This window comes from Calcarisporiella thermophila (assembly GCF_041956535.1).
Source record: "Calcarisporiella thermophila strain CBS 279.70 unplaced genomic scaffold VTP21scaffold_11, whole genome shotgun sequence".
Classification (NCBI taxonomy): Eukaryota; Fungi; Calcarisporiellomycota; class Calcarisporiellomycetes; order Calcarisporiellales; family Calcarisporiellaceae; genus Calcarisporiella; species Calcarisporiella thermophila.
In genome coordinates this window covers 172986-193455 of record NW_027192201.1, presented here as the reverse complement: position 1 = coordinate 193455, position 20470 = coordinate 172986, and the positions used below count along the sequence as shown (strand labels likewise).

The 20470-nt window shown below is 47.2% G+C and overlaps 10 protein-coding genes across 10 annotated transcripts; 4 read left to right on the top strand and 6 right to left on the bottom strand.

Moving 5' to 3' along the window:
* Positions 1–121: 121 nt before the first annotated feature.
* VTP21DRAFT_1196 (uncharacterized protein) lies at positions 122–3134 on the top strand (the record flags this gene model as incomplete). The annotated part of the gene is made up of 3 exons (XM_069391256.1): positions 122–191; positions 258–1647; positions 1718–3134. 3 exons carry the CDS (start codon positions 122–124, stop codon positions 3132–3134), a joined length of 2877 nt encoding a protein of 958 aa, XP_069251317.1.
* Positions 3135–3496: 362 nt separating this feature from the next.
* On the bottom strand, positions 3497–4296 carry VTP21DRAFT_1195 (60S ribosomal uL15 domain-containing protein; the record flags this gene model as incomplete). Its single annotated transcript, XM_069391255.1, has 4 exons — positions 3497–3640; positions 3724–3971; positions 4050–4113; positions 4294–4296. 4 exons carry the CDS (start codon positions 4294–4296, stop codon positions 3497–3499), a joined length of 459 nt encoding a protein of 152 aa, XP_069251316.1.
* Positions 4297–4695: 399 nt separating this feature from the next.
* On the bottom strand, positions 4696–6235 carry VTP21DRAFT_1194 (uncharacterized protein; the record flags this gene model as incomplete). The annotated part of the gene is made up of 3 exons (XM_069391254.1): positions 4696–5835; positions 5900–6094; positions 6185–6235. 3 exons carry the CDS (start codon positions 6233–6235, stop codon positions 4696–4698), a joined length of 1386 nt encoding a protein of 461 aa, XP_069251315.1.
* A 717-nt stretch (positions 6236–6952) lies between these two features.
* Positions 6953–10623, bottom strand: VTP21DRAFT_1193 (uncharacterized protein; the record flags this gene model as incomplete). Its single annotated transcript, XM_069391253.1, has 2 exons — positions 6953–10450; positions 10558–10623. 2 exons carry the CDS (start codon positions 10621–10623, stop codon positions 6953–6955), a joined length of 3564 nt encoding a protein of 1187 aa, XP_069251314.1.
* Positions 10624–10775: 152 nt separating this feature from the next.
* VTP21DRAFT_1192 (uncharacterized protein) lies at positions 10776–12276 on the bottom strand (the record flags this gene model as incomplete). Its single annotated transcript, XM_069391252.1, has 5 exons — positions 10776–11442; positions 11529–11627; positions 11706–11854; positions 11925–12045; positions 12101–12276. The coding sequence occupies 5 exons, from the start codon at positions 12274–12276 to the stop codon at positions 10776–10778; spliced, it is 1212 nt and encodes a 403-aa protein (XP_069251313.1).
* A 263-nt stretch (positions 12277–12539) lies between these two features.
* VTP21DRAFT_1191 (uncharacterized protein) lies at positions 12540–13220 on the bottom strand (the record flags this gene model as incomplete). The annotated part of the gene is made up of 1 exon (XM_069391251.1): positions 12540–13220. The coding sequence occupies one exon, from the start codon at positions 13218–13220 to the stop codon at positions 12540–12542; it is 681 nt and encodes a 226-aa protein (XP_069251312.1).
* Positions 13221–15392: 2172 nt separating this feature from the next.
* On the top strand, positions 15393–16289 carry VTP21DRAFT_1190 (uncharacterized protein; the record flags this gene model as incomplete). Its single annotated transcript, XM_069391250.1, has 1 exon — positions 15393–16289. The coding sequence occupies one exon, from the start codon at positions 15393–15395 to the stop codon at positions 16287–16289; it is 897 nt and encodes a 298-aa protein (XP_069251311.1).
* A 274-nt stretch (positions 16290–16563) lies between these two features.
* Positions 16564–18506, bottom strand: VTP21DRAFT_1189 (uncharacterized protein; the record flags this gene model as incomplete). Its single annotated transcript, XM_069391248.1, has 6 exons — positions 16564–17273; positions 17340–17480; positions 17557–17695; positions 17758–18088; positions 18148–18217; positions 18290–18506. The coding sequence occupies 6 exons, from the start codon at positions 18504–18506 to the stop codon at positions 16564–16566; spliced, it is 1608 nt and encodes a 535-aa protein (XP_069251310.1).
* Positions 18507–18948: 442 nt separating this feature from the next.
* VTP21DRAFT_1188 (uncharacterized protein) lies at positions 18949–19486 on the top strand (the record flags this gene model as incomplete). Its single annotated transcript, XM_069391247.1, has 2 exons — positions 18949–19150; positions 19227–19486. The coding sequence occupies 2 exons, from the start codon at positions 18949–18951 to the stop codon at positions 19484–19486; spliced, it is 462 nt and encodes a 153-aa protein (XP_069251309.1).
* Positions 19487–19548: 62 nt separating this feature from the next.
* VTP21DRAFT_1187 (uncharacterized protein) lies at positions 19549–20373 on the top strand (the record flags this gene model as incomplete). Its single annotated transcript, XM_069391246.1, has 1 exon — positions 19549–20373. The coding sequence occupies one exon, from the start codon at positions 19549–19551 to the stop codon at positions 20371–20373; it is 825 nt and encodes a 274-aa protein (XP_069251308.1).
* Positions 20374–20470: the final 97 nt, after the last annotated feature.

Below are 20470 nucleotides of genomic sequence, written 5' to 3'. Positions count from 1 at the left end.
TACGCATTTTACCGCGAGAGGGCTACACTCAGGTGTCCTTGAGAGAAATTGAAGAAATTTTTTACCCAACACAAATTCTTGTAATAGAATACCATAATTATTCCCTTCGGTGGATGTGGAGATGGCAATATCCATGGCCTTGAGTCTATTGTATATATTCGCCTTCCCATGCTTATTTGCTGTAATACATGGTAACTTTTTCACATGTGGCTCCTCTTCCTTTTATAATCTGATTATTGATAATTTTTTACCACTAGCTCATAACAGCCACAATCGCCCTCTATCCCGTCTGGAATTTGTTTCTGTTCCTACACTCGATATCCTTCCTCGCGAGTTTTCACCCTTCTTTTCCAAGCGTGCTCTTGAAGACAGTTCACGCCTTCAACATGATGACCAGCTTCGAATTCATTTCCGAGCCTATAACCAAAAATTTTTTCTTCATCTCGAACCAAATACCGACTTTTTCCACCAGGATGCGGTTATGAACATTCATGATCCACTCACAGGGGAAGTAACTACTAAGCCACTCAGTCCAAAGGACCACTTAGTGTACCGTGGATGGGTCGTTGAAGAGGAACACTCGGACCATTGGTGGGAACGAGATACTATCGGCATGTCGCGCAAATCTGGGGGATGGGAGAAGGGGGAGGTCGGATGGGCAAGAATAGTGGTGCATAACGACGGACGGGGGGAGGAGAGCGCACCTACGTTTGAAGGCGCTTTTAGTCATTATGGTGATATCTATCACATCAAGACAGCTGAATCTTACATGCTTACGCGTAGGAGCGGTGACCCATCAATTCCGCATTTAGCAGCCAGGGATCCTAAATATCAGCATTCGAAGATGGTAGTATATCGGGATTCGGATATGGCGATGGAACCGGTGGCAAGTGCATTTGGAGGTGCTCACAAACGTGGTTTGATCAGTGCGCACGATTCAACGTGTGGGATGCAAGACCTTAGCTACAACATGGCAGAAGATAACATTATACATGCAATGCAACGTTCGCGAACCCAGGCTTTGTGGGCAGCCCCAATACAATATTCAAAGAATTTTCCGTATTCTCCATGGGATGAGGAAGTGTATAGCTCTCACAAACTCTTTCCCCGTGATCCCCAACCCATGCTTCCGCCCAATTCTGCGACGAGCACATGCCCTTTGTCACGGTTAGTCGCATACCTTGGCGTTGCGGCGGATTGTACATATGTACAGACCTACACGAACCCAGAAAAGGCTCGCACTCAAATTATCACGGATTTCAATTCCGCCTCTATAGTGTATGAGCGCACGTTTAACGTCGCTCTTGGGATTACTGTCTTGGAGATAAACCCACCACCCTGTAATGGTTTAACGAATGCAACCGTCCCGTGGAATCGTGATTGTATCGATATGTACGATATCAACCAACGTTTGAATGATTTCAGTAAATGGCGTGACACTCGCGGCCAAGATGGAGCGGCCTTGTGGCATTTGATGACAAAATGTGGTAGTGGGGCGCGTGTGGGAATTGCATGGTTGGGCCAGCTCTGCAATACTACGGCTACCCAGCAGAAAACAGAAAACGGGATGGAGTGGGTGTCCGGTACAGGGGTGTCCTCGATTACACGGGACGAGTGGAAGGTGGTTGCCCACGAAGTTGGTCATGGGTAATGATGACAATTCGGTTTATTGTCTCTTCACCCGCTAATTGTAAATGCTTATTATACCCTCTCATAGATTTGGCGCTATTCATGATTGCACGGCGGCGGATTGCCCCTGTCCAAAGGGTAATGACCGATGTGGCTGCTGTCCTCTTAGTCCACTGCAGTGTGATGCAAAAGGAAAATACCTCATGCACCCCACAAATAATGTCACGTCGACGGAATTTTCACCGTGTGCTATTAATTACATCTGTAGTGCACTTCCATCCATTGGCAGTTGCCTCCAACCTCCGAGCGCCATTCGACGGATTGAAAAACTCGGCATGTGCGGCAATGGGATCTTGGAGCATGGCGAGGAGTGTGACGTGGGAAATAAACAGGATGACCCGTGCTGCATTGCTGCCACATGTAAACTGAAACCCGGCGCAGTATGCAGCGATGTTAACAGCGAGTGTTGCAAAGACTGCCAGATAAAACCGGCAGCGTCTGTTTGCCGTGCTGCACAGTCATCTTGCGATATTCCTGAGTACTGTAACGGAACAAGTCCCTTTTGTCCAGAGGATCAGCGTCTTCCCGACGGCAAGGACTGTGGCGATGGATTAAAATGCGCTTCAGGACAATGTACCAGTCGCGATCAACAATGTTCCTTGCGAGGAGGACTTCGTACGAACGTCACAAAGTCATGCCCCAGCTTTGCAAATTCATGTTCGATATCTTGTGTCGATCCTACCAATTCTGCTCTGTGCATTTCCTTCAATGGCAATTATATTGATGGCACCCCTTGTGGTTATGGAGCTACCTGTCAACGTGGATCTTGTCAGTCAGGTGGAGTGGCAAGCACCGTTCTCGCTTGGATAAACGAAAACAAAAATATCTCCATCCCAGCTGCAATCGGAATAGGGCTGTTATTACTGCTGGGACTAGGATGTTGTGTCTTCCGTATGTGCTATCGTTCTAAAAAAAGAATGAAGCCATTTGCACCTGGAGGTTACCTGAATATGACCTCAAGTAAGAGTGGTGGGGATGGAATGAGAAGTGAGAGGAATCTCTTGGAACCAGAACCGGATTACATGCGAGATATTAACAACCCGACGATACCGGATATGACAAGATCGCCCACCCCGGCATCTTTGAACACTCTTTATCCGCGGACTCCTACTAGCGCGAGGTCACACACTCGTCATATGCCGAAGAGCCCGACTACACCGCTTACCTGCCCCGAGTTCGGAGAGTATGCCACCATTCCCTCACCAAATGGTTATTCACCAGGAGGACATGACAGAAGCGCACCCGTTTATGGAGGGCACCCCGTACCGAGGTTGAGAGATCCGCCCCCTATGCGAGTCAGGCCACAAGAACAATACACACGTCATCCAGAGGAATATGGCAATGGCGGTGGAGGATGGCAGCCGGGTCAGGATGATGGTCGGAATAGGTGGGAAAATGAACATTATCATGAAGGTCGAGGACCTAGAAACTATTCAAACTTTTAATTATTTGCTTTTTTTTTTTTTCGTTCCAACTACATTTATTTAATGTGTACACCTTGCTCCCTCCTTTCTTATTTCCTTTTCCTCCTCTGCATCCTTTCCTACAAGCTTCTTCATTTCTCTCCCTTTCTTTTTTGACTTTCGTTTCTGTTGGATATGAATTGAATGATTTTATTTCCTGTGTTTAAGTGCTTGTTTTCCTGTATGCTACCCTGAACTTTGATATCCTATTTTTTTTTCGTTCTTTTGCTTTCCTACAATAAATTCCATAAAGATACCAAATTCTGTTGTTTTGATGCTAATTTTTTTTGTTTTTTTCGTTGGGTGATGGAGATGGCAGTAAATCGAAGAGTGTATTAGGTATTTTAAGCAACAACGGATTTCTGGACGATGTCAACAATACCACCAGCGGCCTTGATCTTCTCTTCGGCGCGTTTTGAAACGAAGCGTGCTTTGACAATAAGAGGCTGAGAGGGCAGGCGACCTTTGCCGAGAACTTTGCCATAACCCTAATGGACATGACGATCCGAGATTCATATTGCATTAGATTCTTTATGCAAGCCCAGTAGTACTAATATCAGAGAACACTTACAGCGCGGATCGTGTCAATCACGGGCACAATATCGGTCTTGCCCTCATATTTCTTCCGTGTCTCCTCTGAGACCATTGTCCACAGTTTATCGATGTTGACAACCGGGCGATGGTACTTGTTCTTGGTAAGATGGAAATGGCGCATACCGACCTTACCGAAGTAACCCGGATGGAACTTGTCGAAATTGGTACGGTGATGGTGCTGACCACCAGCAAGACCGCGACCTCCAGGATGTTTGCGGTGCTTGCCTGTTCAAACAATTTCCGGTGCGTGAGATTAGCGAGAGCGTAAAGAGAGAGCAAATCCGGAGCTGTGGCAGCACTTACCGATACGACCATGTCCGGCAGAGACGTGACCACGCTTCTTCCTATTCTTGTGAAGTCTGGTTGGCTATTAATAAAGCAGGAATGAGATCATCGGGATTAGCCATGGGTCAACCATTAAACAAATTCGCATCCATATCTTCTTCCATCCAAGTAGACGCCCGTGCTTTGCGCCTAAGGGACGCACTCATCCATCCATCCCTATCTTCTCTCCACTAGTCCTCCATCGAATGCATTGATCACTCACCATTTTATCTATCTCCCCGACGTGTTGAGAACCAAGAGAGGGAACATCCTTCACCTCTCTTCGCTGATATGAACGCTGGGCCAAGCCACTGAGCCAATTTTCAAAATTTCATCCTTTATACTACGTTTAGCATTCAGCTCCACCAAATCATCCCCAAAATCAAAAAAAATGATTAAGCTGATTTAAAAAAAATCTTTTTTCTATATTTATTAATCCAACAAGTGAAAGAAAAAAGTAAAAGGGGTAGGGGAAGAGGTTGTAAAGAAAAAGAAGAAGAAGAAGAAGAAGAAAAAGTGAGAGAAAACAAATTAATAAGCATCAATTCATTTTCCTGGCAAGTTTCAGTTTATATAAAGCGAGAGAAAAACAAGAGGTTTATTTATAAAAAAATAAGGATCCAGTTTAGAACTTGCTAGAGGTCATGCAGGCACGCACGCGTGAGTAGTCGGGCATAGCCTCTACTGGTCCAACGCCGGCCACTGCCAACTCTTGGTCCCAGATATACTTCTCGGCCACCCGACGGATATCCTTGAGAGTGAGCTGAGAGATTTTGTCGGCAATTTGCTGAGGAGTAAGACGCTCACCCGTCACGCTCACCTGGGTGCCAATGTCTGCGGCGACCAGCTCAGTGCTCTCGGCGAGGGCCGATCCGATCGAGGCACGCAGCTGGTTCTTGGCGCGGTATACATCAGCCTCCGTAAGCGAGGTTGCCAAGCGCACGAGCTCCTTCGTGGTGAAATACACCAAATCATCTATGTTTTCACGCGCAGTGGTGGCAAGATGAACGCCGAAGAGGCCGGTGTCCGAGTATGGGAGGTGGAATGCGCTGAATGACTCAGCGAGGTGGTTGGGTTGAGCAGTGTGAGCAATGCGTGCCGACACATTGCCCGCAGAGCCGAGTGTCTTGGTCCAGGAGCCGACAACGTGCTGGATCACCTGCATGGGCAGGAAGTCGGGCGATGTCCAGCTTGGTCCCTCCAGTCCGAGGACAATGTGTGCCACGGGAAGGAGATCATTTCGCACACGCACCTCAGAACCAGTGAACAGAGTCTGGGACTGCTTTGCACGAGAGCCGGCGGAGAGGGAGCCAAAGTGCTTTCGCGCCAAATCTACTAGGCGCTCGTGCTCTACGTTGCCGGCGCCAACCAAAACCATGCGGTCCGCTGTGTGGTTCTGTTTGATATATGCCGAGAGGTCTTCGGCGGTTAAACTCTTCACGCCTTCGTAGGTGCCAGTGATTGGGTTGGCAAGGGCATAGCCTTGGAATGCAACTGAGTGTGCGTTCTCAAAGGCAACCTCATCTAGGCGAGTGGCAGACTCATCTTGAAGGCGGAGTACAGCAGCGCGTTCTTTCTCAATCGTCTGCTGATCCAGAGCGGGTTGCTGGACAGCCTCGGCAAGGAGCTCTACCACGGCTGGGACATCCTGGCCAAGGGCACTGCCAGTGTAGATGGAGTGCTCACGAGTAGCGCGGGCGGAGAGCTTGGCACCCTTACCTCCGACCAAAGAGAGAATCTCTTGCTCACTTCGCGACTTGGAGCCCTTTGACAGGAAAGCAGTTAGCACAAAATAATCTGTATTTTTTACTTGTGTTCAATGCACTCACCTTGAAAGCAACATGTTCCAAGAAATATGCAGCACCACTCTTTCCAGCAGGATCTGCGCGAGAGCCAGCCTCAATCCACACGCCCACAGTTGCTGCCTCAGAGTTGGGGTTGTGTTCGGACGCGACGGTGAGACCGTTCTCGAGGGTAGTGATGCGCGTCGAGGGCGAGGCAACGGATGCAAACGGGCGGACAGCCTAGGATCGGAAATAAGTTAATAAATGAAAAATGGACTTCATCTAATCCAATTCCAGGTGGATGCGTAAAGTAAGAGGGGCATCAAGTACCTGCTTGGCAATACCGCCGAGTTTGGCGTTAGAGAGAAGACGCAATGCCATAAGGTTTGTGATATTTAATCTGTAAGAGAGAAGGTGCATCGCATTAGAGAAGAGAATGCGATTAAAAATATGGTATACAGAGGAAGAGGAATCCCCCATAAAACACAAGAAACCAGTGAATGTATCACCGGTTTTGATGGAGTTGTGCCCGTACCTTTTGTGTATATAGAGAAATAAATCTCTCCTTTACGTCCCCGTTCAGCTGGTGAAGTGTAAAGGGTTGCAGCTCGAAGACAGAATAGATGCCCCCTGCTCTAAACCGCAAACAAATTTTTCAAGTCCCAATTTGACAACGTCATAAAGCTGCCCTCGACTAAATGCCATTATAATTTTCAACAGTGTTGGTTAAAGAGTATTATTATGCTCCGATTCTAATTTTCTTAATGCGGAAATTCAGTAAGAGTACAATAATATTGTATCTATTATGCTCAACGCTAACCTTGCTGGTGAATATATTATCAGTACCAAATATAAAAGAATTCATATAGAGTGCACCATAGTATGTGGTCTGGAGGATATAGCGGAAACAAACAATATCTATCTCCCTTAGAAAATCTAATCAAATAGCTTTCGATAATTCTATATTCACTTCGAAGCTCAATTCTTATTTATAGTTGGAAATCTCACAATAAAAGAAAGAGAAATAGAAACTAAAAATTTTTAACAAAAAAATTTGGGTATTTTATTTTAAAGGGAACAAATAGTTGCCATCCGATCTTAGGATCGATAAATATTCATTGTCAAAAAATCCAGGTTAATGCATGCTAAAATCTCGCGTACACCCTCTGCCGCTATCTCCAATATTCCATCGCCCTTCCATAGATAGTCAGGTAATGTCAAGCTTCTGAACCCTTTCTCTGCCATACCTGGATCAGGATTCATTCTCCTTTTCTCTGGCAGTAGCTGGCAACACGCTGTCCACACCATATCCGGCTCCCGACGTGCAATCTTCAAAAACAGCTCAGCGGTCTCTCTACGAATTTCGTCATCCGTGGTGCATAAAAGAGGCCACGATGCGCTGACCACATCCTGATTTTGCGTAAAGGATAGAGGCACATGCTCAACAATGTCTCTCAATGCATGAAGAACCGCTCGAAGTAGACGGTGGGTGCGGGTAAAGCGTGAGTCGGGGACAGCAGTTCGTAGCACACGTACGAATGCAGGCCACGCATCGTCACTGATTCTGCGTATCATAAAGTCACCACACATTCTCGCCAGATTGCCCACTAGATACACAGCTGCAACCATAACAAACCCTTCCTCTGTTTCAGAGAGACGGTGTACAATTGAGGGCCATATTCGATGCACTAGAGGATGTAATTCCCGTGGTTTGTTTTTCAGCACGCGCAGCGCCTCCGAAATAGTACGCAAAATCTGAGCGCGGAGCTGAGGAGAGGGAGCCGCGAGAAGATGATGCACTTTATCAATAATATGGATGGTGGTGGTGTAGGCATGCCCCAGGGTCTGGGGGTCCTCATTCGTATCGTTTTGTCCACAAATGCCCTCTTCCTCATTACCTCCCACATCCTCTAGCTTGGATTTGGCTTGATTTTGGAGGAAATACTCTTCAATCTCCTCGATCGTCGCCTTCCCCCCTATGGCTTCTTTTGCTATCCTGGCCTTGTGGCTGGTAATGAAATCGCGAATTTCCAGAGACACAGTACCGCTCTCCCCCTCATTCACGGCTGAAACGGCCTCCGCACCGGGTATATCGTCGCCATCTCTTTCCTCTTCAACTGAATCCGCTAATGCACGCACTATGACCCCCAATGCACCACAAAGTTCGACGCAAATATCCTCTTCTAAATGGCATTCATCCAGGGCCTCCAAAATGGCCTCCACAGGTTCATCGAGATAGGGTACAGCTGCAGCGCCCGACACACCTACAAGAGCGGCGAGGACACGGGGAGTATTTGGGTGCATTTGGATAAAAACGAGGCGCCGAGAAGTTGAATTCACCACATAATCCATGTTTTCAATGACGAGCGTTCGCACAGACGAATAAGCACATGCGGACGCGATATGTTCTAGTGCAATAAGTGCGACAGCGCGAACACGCGGATGTGAGGAGCCGAGTTTTTCAAGAAGGGGATAGAGCACGTCGACGAGTTCGATTGAGAAGTCTTTTCCCAACGCATCGGCTGCGCGGGCTACTCCCTCAAGGATGCAGCATTGGGTGAGAGCAACCGCATTTGGCGTTTGGGTACTGAGAGGAGCCTCAGGAAGAGAGCGGGGCAAAAGCCGTGCGGTTGTCTTTTGGAGTTCATCTAGGGCCCATATTGGCTTTATACCTGCTTGAACGGTGGTGGGGAGCTCAAGAGCTTCAAGTGAGAGGTATTGTCGAACGAGGAACTTCGCGATTCGTCGTACCGGTGGTGGGTCATTTCTCTGAGTCTCTTGTGTGAATGCAGCCAGTTGATTCTCATTGCCGTAGACCTCTTCGTTAGTGAAAGAAACTATACCCGCAAACAATTCATTTATGATAAATGCACATTGAACGTGGACGTTGGCGTAATCCCTCGCGTGTAAAAAATCGAAGAAGTAGTTAACAAGAGTCTCTGTGTCGCCGAATCGTCCTAGAGTTTGCAGCATACGAGATAGACTCGTTTTATTCCGCTCTTCCACAATATATAAAAAATTGGGTCTAGGAAACGCGCGTGGTCTAGAAGGCAATGTCGACTTGCTTGATTTGCTTGTATCAGTGATAGTTCCAACTTCACCACTTTCAACAGCCAGAGGGATATCCTCAACTAAATTCAGATTCGATTCATCAAATGAAAGGGCTGACAACAGAGGAAACACCAGTTTCTCCATATTTGTGCGTAGGACTGTCCGGATGCCCCCGCCAAGTAGGCAAGCAAACCCGGTCAATAAATTTATGGCATTGAATTTTTCCGTCTCGTCGGCGGACATGAGATGACGTGGGAGAGCAACGAGCCAGGTATGAAAACGCTCCTTTAACATGGGTACTAACTCGGCAGCAATTTGAGGGTGCTTCGCGATATCGGAGAGGTAAGTGCGCGCCAGAGAGGATACTTCGGAATATTCATCACCGTGAAAGAGCACAAGGGTCTCGACAAGCATCGGCACACACTTGCTGAGGGATAGTGAACAGTGCACGAGAATGAGATGAGCAGCACGGACAAAAGCAAGTCGAACTCTCCATGAATCATGGTTTCTGCGAGTTAGCATCTCAGCTATTAAAGCAAACAGGTGCTCTCTCGTCGCGTTAAACCATCCGGGTGTCCGACGAAGTCCAGGTGCAGTTTTGGCCTCTGAGATTTCTTCCAAAGCATCCTCAAGGGTCTCGTTTGTTCCCTCCGCAACTCGGGTTCCAATGCGTTCTACTTCTATTAATTCTTCATTTTTGCTTTTACTCCAGGCCGCCAAGTCTTCAAATGTAGACAGGGGAACGACAAACTCCTTGTTCGCTTCATCATTCATGACCTTTATAATGAGATCTGCCAGTAACCCCAAAGCAGCTGCAATGACATGCTGTGTTTCAGTGCGCTTCAAGACAACTGCCTTCGTGAGAGTAGTCACCACTCCTGGGAACACTTTTATCGCCACTTCGACTTCCAAATTCCCAACAATGAGTTTGGAGAGTGTTTCGATGGCTGCGAGACGGAGTTCAGTCAACTCATCCTTTTGGAGAATTTCAACAAGCACAGTGACGCACAACGTGATGGTAGAATACATCCCCTGCTGCTGCAGCATCTCTACAAGAAAGGAGCGCATGAACTCGCGCGTCATATCCCGCTCATTCATTTCTTGTTGGCTGTCAGGCGGTGTGGAAGGCAAGAGGAATTTGAGACATTGCACCCCTAGTAGTTTTGTCTCCTCGCTTGGAGGCTCCAAGCTCTCGTCCTTTTTGGCAATGAATTTTCTCCCTCCTGCGGAAAGTGCGAAGAAAAAAGCCAATTGCTTGAACATATCGGGCTCTATGTACTCTGTGCTCCATTCAGTCTGTTCGAGTAGCAATGCAAAACAGCGCAGGAGACCTTCCGTGACGTGGTCGAGCGGTGGGTTCATAAGCCGAATGATATGTGTCAAGGGAAGCACAACATAGTCGATAAGTGACTTTGTAATAGTGTTGGAGGGATCGGGGATGGATTGGAGTGCAGCGTAGAGTTCTTTCAAACATTTCAGGACTTCTTTTGAATTGGCGCGAGTCACGGCGGTGAATCCGGTCAGCTCAACGCAAGAGGGTCGAAGCTATGAAGGAGTTGAGAGAGAAAGTTAATGAGACTAATCTTTCGCCATTCACGCAAAGCTGTTCTCAATAGAGCACTTAGGGCGAATAGAAGGGATAGAATATTTACTGTTGCAAATGCCTGCTTGCGTTGACTCACTAGCCCCGGTGGCAATCGCGACAGCGTGTCCTCCATGATCTATTGATCCGAAATTTCATCGAGAGAATACTGTCCTCGTTCTCTAGTTTCAGACAGTCACATATAGCACTACTTGAGAAACGTAAGAGTACGGATTTGCAAAGAAAAAAATTTATTACAAAATAACAGTAGGAAAAAATAACGTCCAATTATGCCTTCTTTCGCTTTTTTCTCTCTGATTCTTCTGCTCCCTTTTTAGCTGTCTGCTTTCCTTCACTCTTGGAGGTCTTTTCAGCGACGGGTGCCTTTCGCTTTTCGGGGGTTTTCGATGTGCTCTTCTCGGAGACCTTTGCAGGTGTGACTTGGTCTTTCTTGGCGGGCGTCTTTTTCCCTGCTTTAGGCTGCATCTTCTCCTCCTTAGCCTCAGTCGGTTTTGTCTCTTTCTTTTCAGGAGCCGCTTCTTCTCTCTTCTTGGGTTTCTCCTCCTGCTTAGCAGATGGCTTCTCCTCTTTCTTAGTCGGTGCCTTTTCCGTTTTCTTATTCTCTGCTTTCTTGGTCTCCACCTTCGCTGTAGTCTTTTTCTCGTTCAAAGTTCCTTCCTTTGCCTTCTTTGAATTTTCCTCTTTACTCTCCTTTTTTTCTTCAACCGATTTTGACTCTTCACTTCCCTTCTCTTCCTCTCCGGATCCATTCGCTTTTGGATTAGCGGGCAAAGCTTTGTAGATTGGCAGAGCTGGCGATTTGCCTGTCTTCAACGAAAGTCGCTGGATTCCTGCCCATTGCTTAGGAATACTGGCGGTTAGACGAGGGAGAATTTTGTCGACGTTCTCGCGAATTTGGGCCGGAGTAAAGTTGGTGGTACCGACTTTGATGGAGCTTTATGGGAGAATAGAAGAAACAGACGAGATTGATTAAAATTCGTGTGGTGTTGGCTATTTTCCATTAAAAGACACTAAACTTACAGAGTGGTTCCCGTTGACATGTGGAGGTAAGTGCTGTTCATGGCACGCTCGATTTCGGATTTGACATCTGTTTTTGTCAGCTTCACGGTGCCTGGAAGCCTAGAGCGAAGATAATCAGTTAGGCGAAAAATTGGCTGCAAGATAATGAAAGCCAGCGGCGTGCAAAAGGATACTTACGCGTTGCTCTCAAAAAATTTCTTTCCCAACAGCTTGGGCAATAGCGGTAGCACTCTTCTGTCTGCAAGGAAAAGGCCATAGGACTTGAATAGATTCCGCTTCGCTTCATGGGGCTTGTATTCTTTACGCAAAGTCTCCAGGCCAAGAACCTGAATCGGGCAAAATGATGGCATTTAGAAATGGGCCCAGAAAATAAGATTTCATTCTGAACTAAAATACCTTGCTCACTCGTTTGCTAGCTCCTTGGTCCTCCAACTTTTGCTCATATTCACTGCTCGGGTCTTTGGTGATGAGACATACTTCCGTCCTCTCAGGAACATAAATCGGATGCCTTAACGGACTAATAAAAAAAAACATAAGTACAAACCCACCACCCTCAACAAGGTCGGAATTACATGGCAATAGGCTTCGCCTTTTTCTTGGGGATAAAGCGGTGGGTAGACACGGTAAGGAAAACGAACTCCTCCTCATCCTGTAAAATGTCATTTGAACTACTCTTACGATCGTTCACAAATTTAAGGAGGGCGGAGGCGGCAGTTTCGACTTGTTTAAGATCAAGTTTGCTCGCCATGGTTGGAGTGTGTATGGAAGAATGAAGCAAAAGCAACTAGGTATGAGTTCGAGGGTTTCGCTTGTCCTTTGGGTCCGATAGACGGTCACGTTTGTTTACTTCAAAAAGCCAATCAACACATACCCGTCACAAATGTTTCAATCTAAGAAGTGAATAATGAAAAAACTACCATAAAATCGGGTCGCGATTTCTTCTATCCTCTAAACGGCATTTCCGCGAGAGGACAAGGGATAACCAACACCAGAAAGGGCCTGTTTATTTCTTCAAAAACCGAGTAGCCATAAGCTGGTGGTTACCAGGATAGGCATGAACAAATTATCCATCCCGGGAGGGGAGCAAGCTTCTACAATTGTTCCTACCAGCATGCTCACCACGCTCAGCAAAAGATATGACCACGCACCGCCCGGATAGTGCATTGCCCAGAGCGTGAACATGCTCGCCCAAAAACACGCCACCGCACACGCCAAGGATCCAACCAGAGTTTTTCCCTTCGTCTCCTTTTTCTCATATTTCTTCGCTCTCCAAGCTTTCACACTGGTCCCGACCAAGCAAGCTACCGCATCGCCCAAGGTCATATCCATAATTCCAACCATGGCCAGATGTTGTCGGTCCTGGAAGAAGTAGAGCAGAGATGCAATTGAGATTGCGAAATAAACAGTGCCAAAATTTCGATCTTTGGAGCCAATACTGCGGAATATCGACACGTAAACCAGAAAGAGATTCATGGGTATAAATGTTATGAAGGGAATTAGGCCGATGAGCTTGGATTCAAAGGCCATGATGCAGAACCAGACCCATAGACCCGCAAAGATATGCACAAACTTGCGCGTGATCCACCGCGGCCAGCGAAGAAATCGGTAGAGCAGCTCCCCTGTGATGAGAAGTGATGTAGCGTATATATATGAGATTACAAGAGCATTGGTATCATGGGCTGAAATGGACATTGGAGCGATAGGATGCCCTTCAAGGATGCTACTATTTCTTGGTAGAGTTGAAAATGAAAGTACCTGAGGAAACAATACACCAAAATTTTTTCCCATGATGTTGAATTCTGATTGGACGTGCCTAACCATGTGCACTTTGGAAAAAACATATATTGAGATAATGGGTATCCAAAAAAGCTTGCGTTTTCGACCACACTAGAAACCTTATGAAAATGAGCTTCCTCTCACAGTATACACGCGATAATGAGAGGGGGTTTCGCATGTCTTTCATCATTTTCCCTTATATTCGTGCTTTGAATCGAATATTGCCCTAAACAAACATTTGATGGTATACAGTACAGAATATAATGGCAGAGATAATATAAAATTAACCCACTAGTTTACCTGAATGTCTCTCTGAATATTATTCCCGTGGATCTAATGGCAACAATACCAAAATTTAGGTCTATCATCCTACCCCAGTCTATATAGAGGACCTAGCTACATAGATATTAGCTGGAGGGATAAGTTTGAGTGGATCTTTGAGTGTGGAGCCAATTTTCACATCCCAGCCGCTGTAGTTTATTACATTTTTCTCTTGGGATACTAATTGTGGTTATCTTTGTTCGATGACTTCTTCTCGGAATTTTAAATTGGATGGCCTTGATGGCCATCAGTGAAATTGTCAAACTAGTAGATCCGTATTTACTAACCACATTAGATCCTAATTGAAGTGTCTCATGCAATTCTGCCACTAGATACTTTGCTTTATCCAAGTTTTTTTTAACTCATCTCGATTAATAATTCTTAGGATATACTCTACATTCTCCAAATGATTGTTCTACCACGGATCCAAAGTATTACCACTTACAAACGGACCCTTGTGTCGGCCTACATCTAGAGCGCTTGCTATACGCGTTAGTTTATGGGGCGTGCATACCATGGCTATCTCCGATGGGCGGTCCATACTCTCCTGAGGGAGCTAAACGATCTGCCGAGAATTTTCTATTTTCGGAAAATTGCACATTGAAAATCTTGATGGAAGGGTGCTAGTAATGAGGACCACGAAGGTTATCTCGGATCGTAAAGCTTCACCATAAGCACAATACGCAGTGATGCTACACCACGTCTACAAAAAAGTCGATAATAAATGCCATATCGAAGCATAGAGAGGCGAGATGGATGGTACAAGCTCGAGTCATCCTATTGGGTGTATATTATGAATACACAACCTACATCTGCATCTCCTATTTTAATGTTTTTGGGTTCGAAGAGATCAAAGGTGCTTCCGATCGGACTAGAACAAGCCAAGTTCAGCCGCGCATTAGTGGAACCGAGCCTACATTGGAGCAATCTGCGCGGAAAACTTGCACAAAACTTGAGGAGAGATGTGGCTCTTCCTTGAAAAAACTCGCTAGGAAAACAGAGGTGGTGCAGCTGTCTCTGATCTGAGTGCCTTCCCGCATGATGAGGGGGAAAATGAGCTGTGGCATGGCTTGGTGATAATAAAAAGCAGCGTAGGCGTGCTGCTTTCCCTCCCCTACCATGATGAATTCAAAACAACGAAATAAACGATCCATGACTTGCATTGGCAATGCTCGCCCACAATCGGCTCATCATGGCTTTGTTTTCTTTTTCTGCGGCCGGGGAAAACACCACGAGAAGTGAAATTGCTTTCTCAGTGTGCTTTGAAGATTTGAGATTGGAAGCATGGTGGAGGGTCAGGTGTGGATCTTGCTTGTAATACGCGGGGGAATGAAAATCGGCCCTATTTGGGTTCCGATGACTTGATGCTGATGGGGATTTGATAATGGAGAATAAGTTTGATTCATATGGCTCGGTGCGTGCTAAAAAATAAAATCATTCCACTTTTTTTATTCAGCATCTCCACCCGCCATCATCTTCATCGATCTATTTGTTCCGCCCATGCAAACTGCCCATTTGAGTTCTCCCCCTTTCCCTTGCTAAGGCAATCTTTCATCTTTGCTAGTCATTAGAAGATTATTTCCTTAGGAAATTCCGCAACCCTGCGCTTGTCACTGACCAATTTCGGACCTCTAATTGTTTAATTTTGATTTTTCTTGATTTTTTTTTCTATTAATTCTATAAAAAGAGTATTCCCATTCCCCCTTCTCTAATTCATCCTCTACTCCGCGGCTAGTAGAAAAGGGACAAGATCCCGAATTATACACTATGACTCACCCCACCATCCTCGATGTTCCCACCTCCATCTTCTCCTTCCCACCCCTCCAAAAAGATGCGCCCACAGCCCATGATGAGCAGCAGAAACAGGTTGCCGCTCTTCTCCATGAGATTGAACATGTGCATAGTGAACTAGCGCGACAGTCATCGCTTGAGCCCTGCGAGGTTGTCAACGCGCTGTTTACTCAGCTGGTCACATTTTGTATCCGCCCGTACCCTCTCACGCGTCAGCTCATCAAGGAGCCGCTCTTTCATGTCCTGACCAAAAAACTGCAGCCTCTCTGTTCGGAAGGTGAGTTCCGCCTGGAACGGCACTGGGCACGGAGGATATGCGATGGGAGTGGGGTGGAGGAGTTTCCGTACTATGGTAACTACGTCGATTTAACGCGCATGGAGGTCCATGCCCTTGAAGCCGTAGCAGGGGACAGAGTCACACGCTGGAGGCGGGCCGTGTTCATTGGCTCAGGGCCACTGCCACTCACGTCCATCCTGCTGCAGAAACATTTTCCAGATATCCGTGTCGATAACGTGGATCTGGATTCGGAGGCCTGCAAACTGGGAGCTGGGGTTGCGCAGAGCATAGGGGTCCAGGAAATGAACTTCCACAATGCAGATGCATTGGATTACGAGGATTTACGCGACGCCGATTTGGTGATTTTGGCGGCACTAGTCGGGAAGACGCGAGAAGAAAAGCGGCGATTTGTGGAGCATTTGTCGCAGTGTACACGTTCTGGAACCTATGTATTGCTTAGGAGCGCGCACGGGCTGAGAACTCTTCTCTACCCGGTCGTAGAACCGGAAGATCTAGAAACCCATTTTCGAACTCTGCTTGTCGTGCATCCTCACACCAATGTCGTGAATTCGGTTGTAGTTGCCCAACGCCTGTAAACTTGATGTAGTGCAAGATTTTGTATAGGGATCTGTACCCCCCCCTCCTCCCACCCTCGTAAAGACTATTTATATATTTTGAAAGATACTCGAAGCGCTCTCGGACTCTACCATTTCTATAACCTCAGGGCTTACCCTCTTCTTTACCTTAGTTTTGTTTGTATATTTTAGAGTGATTTATATATATATCTTGGCTTTACACTAAGTGACATCAAAAATAAAGAACAGTCAAATGGAAATGGCCCTTATCTCAAAAAGGCAAATCCCTTTTTTTCTAAATTTGTATAGCACCGGTTCCAAAGTAGCTGTGCATGTATTCGAGCATCCACCATAGTGCGACTATGCACTCATCCCTCAAACGAGACCACCAGCTCTGATCCGTTACCATGATTTTCTTCTTAAAGTAGGTTTGAGACAACTCGGTGAGGAAGGTGCGATCATGCCAAGGGTCAAGGCCTAGGTCTCGAACCTGGTCGGATCGTAGATAGAGAATGGACTCGTTCGGCTCAGACTCCAGAGTTTCATCCACCCAATTTTGTAGCTTGGTGAGAAGCTGGGTATTCAGATCCAGGAAGAAGTGGATAAGATTTTCTTCCATCGTTCTGTCTAGAGTTTCTCCTTTGGCTTTATCGGGGGAGGATTCTCCATCTTGCTCCAACAGTGGTTGTCGTTCTTCCTTCTTATTATTTTCGCTACCTTGGGAAGTCTCTTCTATCCCCCACCACCACCGCCACCCCTTCATCAAGGCTCTCTGCAATTTGGGCGCAAGCCCCTTCTTTTGAATTCCGGGGTTAGAGCGAGTTTCTTCGAGTATTTCACGTAGCTCGTTGTAGCGCTGAATGTCGCCTACATTAAGCCAGTTAAGATTTAGATGGTGCATGCTGGGGCTGAACACCAGCTCGGGGCCAGAGGCGGGTGATGTGGGGAGATTCACACATAAGTCATAGATCTGAGATTTGAGGTGATAAATTTTGTCACTGGTGCCTAATTAAAGACGGAATCAAGAGTTGTGGAGTGAGTTAGAGGGAAAAGATGCAATACTGTACATACAGGCGGCATATCCGTGCTCCGTAGCGGACAGGAATTCGATTTCATTGACGGTGACGGTAAAGATGAGTTTGATTTTCTCTCGAATATTGGATATCAGGCGATCGTTATGGGATTCAGTAGCCAGGAGGGACGTGCCATATACTAGAATGCAAAACGGAAGGTTGGCATGGATGCGACGAAGAGGATGAACAATAAAAAAAAAGGTCAAGTATCATACCGTAATGGCAAGCATCTTCGAGAGGAGGTGTCGTGTAGAATATGATTTTTTTTTGCAGCAAGACCGCTTTCCACAGAGAAAAAATGGAGGGACCCATCGCGTGGACCAGCTTGCTGAACTGGTGTGCAGGATGGGAGGGCTGGACGAAAGTACAGGAATATAGCTCAGGTTATTGAGTGGAGAAAAGAGAGCTGCTCTTACCATCGTGAAAAAGTTTTTTATTTCCGAGGCGATGCTTTGTTTATCCACCGTGTCCTCTTGTGGTTCCTTATTGAATGATGATTCCTCCGCAATATTCAATCGATGCCTCGTGTAATACTCCTCTAAAGGTCGCGAGTCGAGCTTATCAACCTTGACAAGTTTAGGTATTTGAGCCTTTAAGAAATCTAAATGTCTCCACACATCTCCACAGGCAGATGCAGAGGTGGGCTGAACCAGCAAACCGACAGAGCGCATCCGTGCGCCACGCTCCTCTTGGATGGGCTGGTTTTGAAATGCACAGATGCCGACGTACGGTGCCTGGATGAAGTAGCTATGAATGAAAGATTACATCCATGATTCAGCTACAGGACATTGGGCTAAGTTGCTTACATGATATCAGTGTCGATAGCATGTAATCCACTAGGTAGGGACTTGAATTCAATGCCACTTAAATCCACATCTAATATCAGGCGCAAGAATCTCAATCAGCCTGAAAGCATCCCATCTCAATGTGGCTGTTTCTGGTGCTTACCAGCAGGGTATTGCCATTCGACGATGTTGCCCTTGTTCGTGTCAAATTTCGACACAAAAACCGCCACTACATCCGAGGACACCTTAGTACTACTTTGTTCTTCATTTGCAACATTGGGTCGCTTTAGCCGATTTCGCTCATCGCCTTTGTGCAAAATTTCGGAGGAGTCGACGCCCGTCTCGGAAGCGTCTGTGTTCAGCGAGGGGTCTTGAGCCATTCTACTAAATATCTGCTCCTTTTGATAAATTGGGAACGCGAAAGGTGAGTATTAATTCCGATACCTCTGAAAAGACGTCACGTTTTCATAATGGAGAAAAGGGAGATTGCTGGGTGAAATTTAGGGGATAGGCTCTGATTTCTTCTAATTGATTGGAGGGTTGGAACTCTGAAGCCAAGTTTCTGAATCTAACTTCGTCTTAACTTGGTCATTATACTGGGCCGTGAAAGTGACTGTGCGGTATCCAGTCTTCACGCGGGAGTGCATTCTCAGTTGGTTATTGAGCTGCCATCAGAGCCGAGCTGCATCTTCGATTTCGTGATGCATTCGAGCTCAGCCATTCTCCTTACGCGATGCAGTAAGAGTGTGGCAAGGGGCCCAGCAGCGAATAGGGAGATTTCGGTGAGCCATGTCACTGCGTCTAAGCCGCCCTTCCTTAAGGATGAATTCACGCCCCCTTAATTTAGAGCTTGGAGGACTTTTTCGCACGAGCTCAGTCCCCGCTGTAGAGGTTCCCGGCGTGTGCCGCCACGCTGATTCGCCAGCGCACGGAGTATCAAATCCCGGCACCAATGGAGCGGCCGCGCGAAATAGAAAGCCGATTTTTCTCGAAGCGCGGCCGGCCGGCCTCATTCGGCCAAGGGGTGAGAAAAAGCGGCGATGAAAACGAGACAATCTGAAGTATTGATATGAAACGCGGCGCTGATTCGCCAGCTTAAGGTTCCACCGCTTGCTTGGAAATTAGAGTTGTGCTCGCAGCTGCAACGCCAGGTTATATATATCTGCCGGGCCGCCCAGTCCCGCCCGCTTGCACCCAAGACCTACCCTCCCTCCCTCTCTTTCCCAGCTTTCTCTCGCCTCATCCCGTCTGGCTACGGTTACTCCTACGGTTCTTCTGGCTAAGAATCCCGCTTCTCTACACCCGCGTCTGCTCCCCTATCCTCTACTACTCTCTCACTCTTCTGGCAAGAGCTTTCTAGAATTCTCATCCGATTATTTCCATCACCATTCCCCTCTTTCATACACAAAATCCATCTTGAATATGAACTCCAACCTTTTCTCTCTCTTCTTGCTTCTTGCTCTCTCGCTCTTCGCCGTCCAGGCCGCTCCCATCCGTCCCGTCGCCCAAGACCTCGCGCTCTCCGAGCGCGAAGCTTTCGCTGAGATTGTGCGTCGGCAGGTCCGACAAGCCATCGCGGCCATTGTTCGACGGGAATTGGAAAAGAATCTTGTTTCTGATGTGAACGGCATCCCTGCCGCGCCTCAGGAGGAGGCTCTCTTCTTGGAAAAGCGCGCTAAGAAGGCCGACGATGAGAAGAATCCTAACGCCCAGGAGAAGCAGCAGAAGAAGCCCAAGAACGAAAAGCAGAAGAACAAGGCCCAGAATGCCGAAACCAAGAAGAAAAACAAGGGCAATAACGCTACCAACGGCGGCAAGAATAAGGGCAATTCTGATCCCCAGACCGGCAAAGAGCAGGCAAAGGGGAACAAGCAGAAGCCCAAGGATGGCGCCGAGGACAACGCGGCCGGCAAGGGCAAAAACAAGGCCAACGGCAAGCCCAGCGGCGGCCAGTTCAGCGGCGACGGTACTTTCTATAACGTCGGTCTCGGGGCTTGCGGAAAAACCAACAACGACAAGGAATTGGTTGCGGCTCTCAACGCTCCTCAGTTCGGAGGCGGCAACAACAACTCGCCCGTGTGCGGTAAGCGCGCCACCGTCAAAGGCCCCAAGGGCTCCGTCACCGTGACGATTGTCGACAAGTGTCCGGGATGCAAATCCGGAGACCTGGATCTCTCTCCGGCTGCCTTCAACAAGATCGCCGATGCCGCCCAAGGCCGGGTCCCCATCTCGTGGTCATTCAGCTAGAGGATGGGCGCGCGCGCTTTCGGTGCCGAGTAGATTTGTTTGTCTTTCTAGTGTCATTCCCGGACTTGTTCTTTTAGTGTTCGATGTATATTACGGA